The sequence below is a fragment of the Poromitra crassiceps genome (genome assembly GCF_964638095.1).
Source record: "Poromitra crassiceps genome assembly, chromosome: 27".
Classification (NCBI taxonomy): Eukaryota; Metazoa; Chordata; class Actinopteri; order Beryciformes; family Melamphaidae; genus Poromitra; species Poromitra crassiceps.
In genome coordinates this window covers 15,385,629-15,395,155 of record NC_139650.1, presented here as the reverse complement: position 1 = coordinate 15,395,155, position 9,527 = coordinate 15,385,629, and the positions used below count along the sequence as shown (strand labels likewise).

The window sequence follows — 9,527 nt, the reverse complement described above, 5'->3', positions numbered from 1 at the left end:
ACACACACACACACACACACACACACACACACACACACACACACACACACACACAGCTCTGCTCTCTTTCACTCTTCTCTTCTCTTCTCTTCTCTTCTCTTCTCTTCTCTTCTCTTCTCTTCTCTTCTCTTCTCTTCTCTCTCAAAAAACCGTGGCTGTATATCTGTTCTCTTCACAATAAAAATGCTCCAGTTAGTTTATCAATGAAAGCTGCCTGCCTCAGCACTCATGTTTTCCTGGTTCGCTCACACACATGCTTGTTTTGAAGGAAAGAAGGCAGAAAGGGGGGGGGGGGGTGAAGTGAGATCCGCACACCCGACGCACTATACGTCTCACTATACGTCTCACTATACGTCTCGACAGATTGTATCTGAATTCGGCCTTAGCCTTCTGTTCTTATCAATGTCAGATCTTCGGCGCAGAATCAGATGACGTGTGATTTACACAGCACACAGCAGTTGTTAGAATTCTGAAATAGAACACCAACCGTTATCTGTAGAAATTAACCTCGCGTCACCAGGCTCTTCCCGAGGAGAAGAGCCTGTTACATATTACAGGTAGGATGTCCCGCCCTGTGTTCTGGTCTACAGTGATACAATATCTCTACTGAGTAACAAAGTTGTTGGGAAGAGGATAGTCTCTCTGGCCAGCCTCCTCTCCCTTCAGTCTCTCTGGCCAGCCTCCTCTCCCTTCAGTCTCTCTGGCCAGCCTCCTCTCCCTTCAGTCTCTCTGGCCAGCCTCCTCTCCCTTCAGTCTCACTGGCCAGCCTCCTCTCCCTTCAGTCTCTCTGGCCAGCCTCCTCTCCCTTCAGCCTCCTCTCCTTCCGTCCGAGGAGTCTGGTGCCACGGAAACAGGCAACAGGGATAAACCCTCCCCTGCTCTACAGCTGCTCTCCCATTGGAGCGACTGTTTCGGTGGCAGCTGGATGTCCGCTCCCGGCTTTTTACAAACTCTGTCATTGGCTCCGACCATGTCAATCAGAGCGGCTTCCGCTCCCTCCTCCCTGTGTGTCACTGTAAATAGTGCCCTGCCGCCTCAGTGAAAACAACGCTAACTAGCTAGCAAGCTAACGGCAGAAACCTACACGCTAGCTCATTGCTACACGCTGAAAACGGCAAGTTGGATTGTTGGAAACTATTTTCCAGTATCCACCTTATTTTTTAATGCCCCGCTGTAAAATAATTATGGGTACAAGGTCCGGTTTAACGCGACTTGAGAGGAAGAAGCACCCATAATGCATCATGGCAGCTAGAAATAAGGTGGATAAGAAAGGTATTTCGGAGTAAGCACCTGAAGACACAGGCCAGTCTCCCCATGTGACTACATAGATAGGCTAGATAAGATAGATAGATTGATCGATCGATAGAATATTACCTCAGTTAGAATATAGAATTATGCATCTTACCTGTGAAGAACTACAGCTCAGATTCACTGTCTGCATTAAGGAGAAGACTTCCTCAACATGACGTAAATCTGCCTATGGTCATTTGAATTCAAACATGTAGCCTATGAAACAGAGCGAATAAACAATGAGCTGTACAAGCAAATCCTGGCCTTTATCTCACTGTTGTAAGCCTCAAATAATTATTCTCAAACAAAACTCTGGATACAGGGTTACATTACATTACATTACGTCATTCGGCAGATAATAATAATAATAAGTTTTATATAGCACTTTTCTGGGGAGCTCAAAGACGCTTTACAATACATAGATACAGTAAACAAATTAAAAACAAGAACAAATACAGATACAGATGCTTTTATCCAAAGCGACTTACAATAACACATTTTTGTCAGCAATGGAGAAATCAATTATGCAACAACAGTCTATGATAACTACAACTTCTGAAGGAATAGTGGTAACTTTTTCTTTTCGTTTTTTTTCTTTTTTTGAGAGAGAGAGAGAAAGATGTTAGTTCAAGAAGGGCCCAGATGGAGCCTGAAAAGGTGTGTGTTTAGTCTTTTCCGAAAGATCGGCAGTGATTCGGCTGTCCTGACCGAAGGTGGAAGCTCGTTCCACCATTGAGGTGCCAGGGACGAGAAGAGTCGCGATCGGGATGAGCGACTTTTGAGCCCCCGTAGTGAAGGAGGAGCGAGGTGTCCTGCACTGGTGGAGGAGCGAAGGGAGTGGTGAGAGGTTTGGAGCCCCTGACCATAGATTGTAGGTACAGAGGGGCTGTCTGGTGTACTGCCCTGTAGGCCAGTACCAGTATCTTGAATTTAATGCGTGCCGAGATGGGAAGCCAGTGAAGGTCCCGGAAGAGGGTTCCCACGGTGATGGAAAACCTAGAAAAGTCATGGAATTTCAAAATCTCATTTTCCAGGCCTGGAAAAGTCATGTGTGTCCACATATAGCGTTTCTCTGTGGTTTGTGTCTGTTTGTTGTTTGGGGGGAGGGAGGCACTGGGTGAAAACAAATTCACTAAAATTGTATTCCTTGGCCCTGAAAATGTTTGTGTAGACACTGAAATTGTGATCCTAAGTGGTTTAGAAGCTGAGAAATTGTAAGAAATCGGTTTTGTTATTACTTGATTTTGAAATTCCAATATGGCTGCCGTAACATAATCTTTGGAGGTGAATCCTATCAAAAATGGAACGGCGACGGAATTCTGAGTAAGTACAGAAAACATGGTGCTTTTGTCAGACGTGTCCACATCCAGCTCAAATCTGGCGCTAAGCTGCCTGACTAATGTGCCTACATTCACCCATTCACACACCGAAGGTGGCCAGCTGCCACGCAGGGTGCTGGCACAGCCATCGGGAGCAATTTGGGGTTCAGTGTCTTGCCCAAGGACACTTCGACATGCGGACTGGAGGAGCCGGGGATCGAACCACCGACCTTCTGAATAGTGGACGACCTGCTCTACCTCTTGAGCCACAGCTGCCCTATCATCTGAGTTTGCTTTTGAATAACTGTGAAAAAAATATGAGTAGGTTGGCCTTTAGCCTTTTCTCAACACTAACGGCGGGTTCACACACACGCCTAGAGCGACGCTTTAAGCAACGCCTAAGCAATGCATAAAATTTAGGCGTCCTTGTTAACAGAAGAGAGCGTTCACACATACCGCTGCCACGCTGCGCTGAAGCCACGCTCGCGCTGTGCCTACGCTGCGCTGCATTTATCGTTTAGGCGTCTGTTCTATTTTTCAGCGTCAAGCTGGCTGTTGTTTCTGACGGACTTGGGCCATATTTTCTACCGAGTTTGCCCAAAAGGCAGGGTGGAGCAGGGTGGAGCAGGGTGGAGCGCGAATTAACGAGTGCATAGTAGGAGAGCTGTCCTTCATGTGTTCCTCCATATTAACGTCTTTTCTGTCAGATGTATATATACACCCCCTGTCTCAATGCATGTATCACTCATGGTGTTGATGACTCATAGTCACATGATTACCCGAGGGAAAATAACAATTACAGCCGGCCAGGAAATAGACAGACATCGTCACTTGCACATTGCAATAAAAAAGAGGACTCACCCATGCTATAAATCAGATCTGAAAAGTGTAAAAAACAGCTGCTCATGTGATCAGTGTAGCGCAGAGCGGGGCTTCAGTGTGGCGTCCTGTGTGAACGCAAATAGGCGCCTAGCGTGCATGAAGCGATGCATATATGCGTAGGCGTAGCTTAAAGCGTAGCTTTAAGCGTCGCTCTAGGCGTATGTGTAAACCCGCACTAAGCCATGAAAGACTAATATATATGTCAGCTACGCTGGACCTAGAGGGGCACCCCAGCACCAGCCTAGCTGCCTTGTTTTGTGCTACTTGTAACTACCCTTGTAGACCTTTAGACGCAGATGACCATACCACAGAGCAATAAACCAAATGACACAGAACTAATGAACAAACAATTTGGCTCAGTAATAATGGTGTAACAAATGATGCACACTAGTAATGGCAACTGCTCTACCCATTTTAGCAACCACCCTGTTGATGTGCTCGGACCACGACAATGAACTGTCAAGCCAAAGTCCATAGAAGCTTCACAGTTTTTACTTGACGTATAGCTTGACCCTCTATCAGTAAACTCATTTTTGGATTGTGTGACAATCTATGATTAGAAGAACCAAAAAATATACACATAGTTTTAGATATATTGAGTATGAGTTTATTTGCCTTGATCCAATTGTATAAAATGTCCAGCTCTTCAGACAGAACCTGGTTATCTTATATGAAAGCCTGTTAAATTCCCTTCATAATGCTGTCTGTCTCATTTGGCCATTGGCCCAGCCAACTGTGTGGTGGAGGTAACAATACACACATCAGTCTGTGGTGGAGATAACAATACACACATCAGTCTGTAGTGGAGGTAACAATACACACATCAGTCTGTGGTGGAGGTAACAATACACACATCAGTCTGTGGTGGAGGTAACGATACACACATCAGTCTGTGGTGGAGGTAACAATACACACATCAGTCTGTGGTGGAGGTAACAATACACACATCAGTCTGTGGTGGAGGTAACAATACACACATCAGTCTGTGGTGGAGGTAACAATACACACATCAGTCTGTGGTGGAGGTAACAATACACACATCAGTCTGTGGTGGAGGTAACAATACACACATCAGTCTGTGGTGGAGGTAACGATACACACATCAGTCTGTGGTGGAGGTAACAATACACACATCAGTCTGTGGTGGAGGTAACGATACACACATCAGTCTGTGGTGGAGGTAACAATACACACATCAGTCTGTGGTGGAGGTAACAATACACACATCAGTCTGTGGTGGAGGTAACAATACACACATCAGTCTGTGGTGGAGGTAACGATACACACATCAGTCTAGGTTCAACAGAAGATGTATATTGAGTGTTGAAGTAGAACCCTTCATATTCACAGCCATAATACTTGGTCAACAGTGCCATCTGCTGGTACTGTAGACAGCAAGTATGTACTGTAGACTGTTTCTCTAAGCCTACACTGTCATCACTATGTACTGTGTAGACTGTTTCTCTAAGCCTACACTGTCATCACTGTTTCTCTAAGCCTACACTGTCATCACTATGTAGACTGTTTCTCTAAGCCTACACTGTCATCACTATGTAGACTGTTTCTCTAAGCCTACACTGTCATCACTATGTACTGTGTAGACTGTTTCTCTAAGCCTACACTGTCATCACTATGTAGACTGTTTCTCTAAGCCTACACTGTGTAGACTGTTTAGACTGTGTAGACTGTTTATCTAAGCCTACACTGTCATCACTAGGAGTAACTGATTGGTGCGAACCACTGGTGGTTCTGATTCAAGCCAATGGATTGGAGCGTGGCAAGATGGCCTTGTCATGTGATCGTGATCTCATGATATCGCATGAATCCAGCTGCCCTGCAAGGCAATCAATATTATTTCAATCAGGAGAGACTAGTATCAAGGTTGAAAATAAACTTTAATAATACAATAAAACAAGATTAAGACTTGGCGTATGACACCATGATGACGCTCCTCTTGTGATTATGAGAGGAGGGCATCGGGAATGCTAAGAATTCAAGAAGAACTAAAAATACAAGACCTTAACATATTTCTGAGAACGTAGAAGAATGGCTATTTTGATGATTGTTCCACTATTATCTCTCTAACTAAAATACATACAAAATCAATTATATCTAACAATAAAAACATTCTCAGATTCGGCTCTGAGAGACAAAACAGGTGTACTAAATTAGGGGTTTTTCATCATGAAAAAAGGTTGAGAATCACTGTTCTAGGTCATCAATATAACATGTCATCAATTGACGAAGCCAAATAATAACATGAACTTAAGTTTATTTCAAAAGCAAATGTTTCAAGTGTTTCATAGTCAGGAAAGTACAAAAACACTCACTTCTGATTGGCCAATGAAGGCATTCTGAGGTCAGTTATTTCTAATCATCAAATTATGTCTTGTGTTGAATGGAGATGCTATTGAGCAAGTCAGAGAGGCCAAATTGTTTGGTGTAGTAATTGATGAGTGGTTGAGTTGGTCAACTCATATTAATAATGTGGTGTCTAAGATGAGTAGTGATATCTCAATGATTAGAAGGAGTGTACACCTGTTGAATAACAAAACGGTTAAAATAGTATTACAATCTTTAGTCCTATCACGCCTCGACTATTGCCCAACAGTTTGGTCAAGTGCATCAAAACAAGATCTGATGAAACTTCAGTACACCCAGAACAGGGCGGCGCGCCTTGCTCTCCGCTGCTCTGTTAGGAGCAGCGTGGAGTGGATGCATGCTGCACTGTCCTGGTTGAGAGTAGAACAGAGGCTGACATGCAGTATTGTCATTTTTTTATTCAACATTGTTAAAACTGGTAAACCACATTGTATAAGGAAAGAGCTAAAAACCATAGACACCAGACACAACTACTCAACCAGACATGCCTCAAGCACTAAATTAATTTGACCTCTACCTAGAACCAATGCACTAAAAAGAACTGTGATGTATAGGGCTGTTAAATATTGGAACTGTTTGCTTGGCAATATTACTAAGATTAGTAACAAATATAATTTCAGTTAAAAAAAGCAACTTTGAATAAGGACATTAATTGTTTTTTCGTTAATTAGTTCGTTATTTTTGTTTGTGTTATATTCTGTAGTTGGAGCATATTTTTGTTGTAAACTGAAGTTGTTTGTTCAAGCTGTTGTTTGATAGATCAATTGTAACTGTTCCAATGTCTTTATGTTGTCTTTTTATATTATGTGTTGGACCCCAGGAAGAGTAGTCCTACACCTTGGTGTGGACTAATGGGGATCCTTAATAAACATAAACATAAACATAAATGGGCTGAATTACAGACTGTCTCTGGAGCATTCAAGGATTGTGGAAGAGATAGCCTGGCTTGAGAGTCTAGGCACTGGTAGACACTTGGTTGGGGTTAGGGTGCCTCAGTCCCAAGGCATCAACTCCAGTGCAGGTGCAGCTGTGTGCGTACAAATTCAATAAAGTGTCGTCTTGTCAGGTGGCGTGTAGGCCGGCTTGCTCAGAGGGTACATCTCTGTTGAGGGAGTCCCACTGTTCCTCCTCTTCCTCTCCCGGGCCTTGGACACTGCCAGGTAGAAGACCTCCACTACGTTGAGGAGCAGAGAGACAAAGGCCACGGCCAGCATGAAGATGATGAAGATGCTCTTCTCGGTGGGCCGGGGAATGAAGCATTCCACCTCGCCTCTGCAGGGGTAGTCTTTGAAGGAGATCTTGGGAGGCATGAAGATGAAGCCGTAGAGATAGTACTGTCCGACAATGAAGGCCACCTCCAGCAGGATCTTGAAGAATAGCTGGGCCAGGTAGCTGACCAGGAGGCTGCCCTTCATCTGGACCTTGCCATGTTCGTCCGAATACTTTGGAGCTTTCATCATCCCGTTCTTACCTAGGGGTAGGAATCACAGAGTCACAACACAATACTACACCTTCTCTTCCCACAGAGTCACATTCCCAGGCTTTGGGTCACGACCCCTCAACACAAAGATGAAGAAAAGGGACCCTTCCTCATCATATTTGCAGGCAGCAGCAGAACTCCCACAAGGTCTGAAATGTGAAAATGTTGCTGCTTTGGTAAGCTTTAGGCAACTAAAACAACTTGGTTGGGTTTAGGGAACTACAACAACTTAGGTTTAGGCAACTAAAACAACTTGGTAATAACAAATGCAAAAAATACACATTTCAGTGCACAATTACCACAATCAACTTGTTGTATGTTAACCTGGACATATTTCAGTGCCTTTTTTAATAAAGAATATCGCTATTTGGTGCAAGTGTATTGATCACGTATCGCAAGAGGAAATACAGTACCAGGATTTTTTGTCCCAGCCCTATTCTTACCGATCTTCTTCTCCAGGCGGCTCCTCAGCTTGTTTTCCCTACGGATGACCAGCAGCACATGGCCCAGGTAGATGAGCGTGGGCGTGGACACGAAGAGGATCTGGAGGACCCAGAAGCGTGGGTGGGACATGGGGAAGGACTTGTCGTAGCAGGCATTCCTGCAGCCGGGGGAATGGGTGTTACAGTCCATGTTCCCCTGCTCATCTCCCCACACCTTGTCCATGCCGGCGGCCAGGATGAAGATTCGGAAGAGAAACAGCACACTCATCCACACCTTCCCGATCACCGTGGAGTGAGACTGCACCTTGTCCAGCAAGGAGGCCAGGATGGACCACTCCCCCATGATCGCACTGTGGCTGCAGCAACAAAGAAGACAAAGACAAACAGGAGATGCTTTAAACTGTCCAAACTAAACTAGCCGTTATGGCCTTGAGCTGACTGGTAATAACTTGATATTATATCAAAAGGTATTTTCTGGACACAATGTATTATATATAATCTTCAGACAATAGCAATTGTTCCTACCTCAGTAGTGAGTATCGCCTCCTTGAATCAGTTCCTGTATTCTGAGTGTGACTCTCTCGCTTCTCTCTTATAACTTTGCAGAATCATCAGATTCGTCCAGATCTGGTCCAAACTGCCACTGACCGCCTCTCCACACCCAGACCCCCCCCCTCCCCCCCCCCCCCCCCCCCGTGGCTAGACTGTCAGTCAGTCATCTATGAGCATCACATTGTGTTGAAATATATAGAGTAAATGACAACTGTGGCCTGAGGTCAAGATGTCAAACATGTTAGTTAAGGTGCGTTCACACCGACCTATTAAAGTTGGTCGCTGGCGTCGAGTTTACATACAAAGTCAATGCAAACGAGCGATTGAGCGTATATTCGCCTGGGAGAAAAATCGCTGGGCGTCCGAGCGGCAGAGACAGAGCGACAGGGAGAAAATACGCTCATCGCTCAAGATGAAATATTCCAACTCGAGCGAAAATACGCTGGTATCAGTCGCTCGCTGTTCAATGCTGATTGGCTGCCGTGTGAGAGCGAGTCAAGGATCACTCTGGCTTGGAACAAACCGCTGGTTTATTGTGTGGCAACAAACCGCATTGACAGGCTGACAGCTGACATGAAGTGAAGTCTGTACTACCGGTATGGAGCTCGCATTAGGAGCACGCTGATAGGCTTTAGCTTGTAAACAATGACGGTGGCTCGTAGTGGACAAACAGCATGACATTGCGTAACGTTATATCCCCCACATGTCCGTCATTTCGTGTGCCTGTTGATGAGCGATTTAAACAGAGCGACAGAGCGATTCCAAAGGGTTGACTTGAGCGACAGAGCGAAAAATAAATATCTCGGTGTGAACGCTCCTTAAGGGGGTTTGAAAAGAGTAACTCGATAATACATTTTCTGCTGCCCTACAAACGTTAACCGTATGTGACGTTATATTACCTTGTGGTATTTAAAGCCGTGATCAGTGATTTTATGATCAGTAGAGTACTGCAACACATTTGTAAACAAGAGGGCACTCGGTAGAGTGCATACTCTCCCCCCCTCCTCTCCTACCCCTCTCCGCCACCTCTCCCCCCCACCACCCCCCCCCCCCCCCCCTCTGCCAGCTGCCAGAACTGCAGCAACTGTATAACCAGCGGTGCCTCAGGAGGTCCCTGAAGATCATCAAAGACACAAACCATCCAGACAACAGCCTGTTCTCCCTGTTACCCTCAGGGAG

The 9,527-nt window shown here is 45.0% G+C and overlaps 1 protein-coding gene across 1 annotated transcript; it reads right to left on the bottom strand.

Moving 5' to 3' along the window:
* Nucleotides 1-5,402: 5,402 nt before the first annotated feature.
* LOC310799454 (gap junction Cx32.2 protein-like) lies at nt 5,403-8,347 on the bottom strand. The gene is made up of 3 exons (XM_083662039.1): nt 8,322-8,347; nt 7,797-8,152; nt 5,403-7,344 (listed from the first exon to the last, which is right to left on the bottom strand). The coding sequence occupies exons 2-3, from the start codon at nt 8,137-8,139 to the stop codon at nt 6,917-6,919; spliced, it is 771 nt and encodes a 256-aa protein (XP_083518165.1). The 5' UTR covers nt 8,140-8,152; nt 8,322-8,347; the 3' UTR covers nt 5,403-6,916.
* Between the last annotated feature and the right edge of the window lie 1,180 nt (nt 8,348-9,527).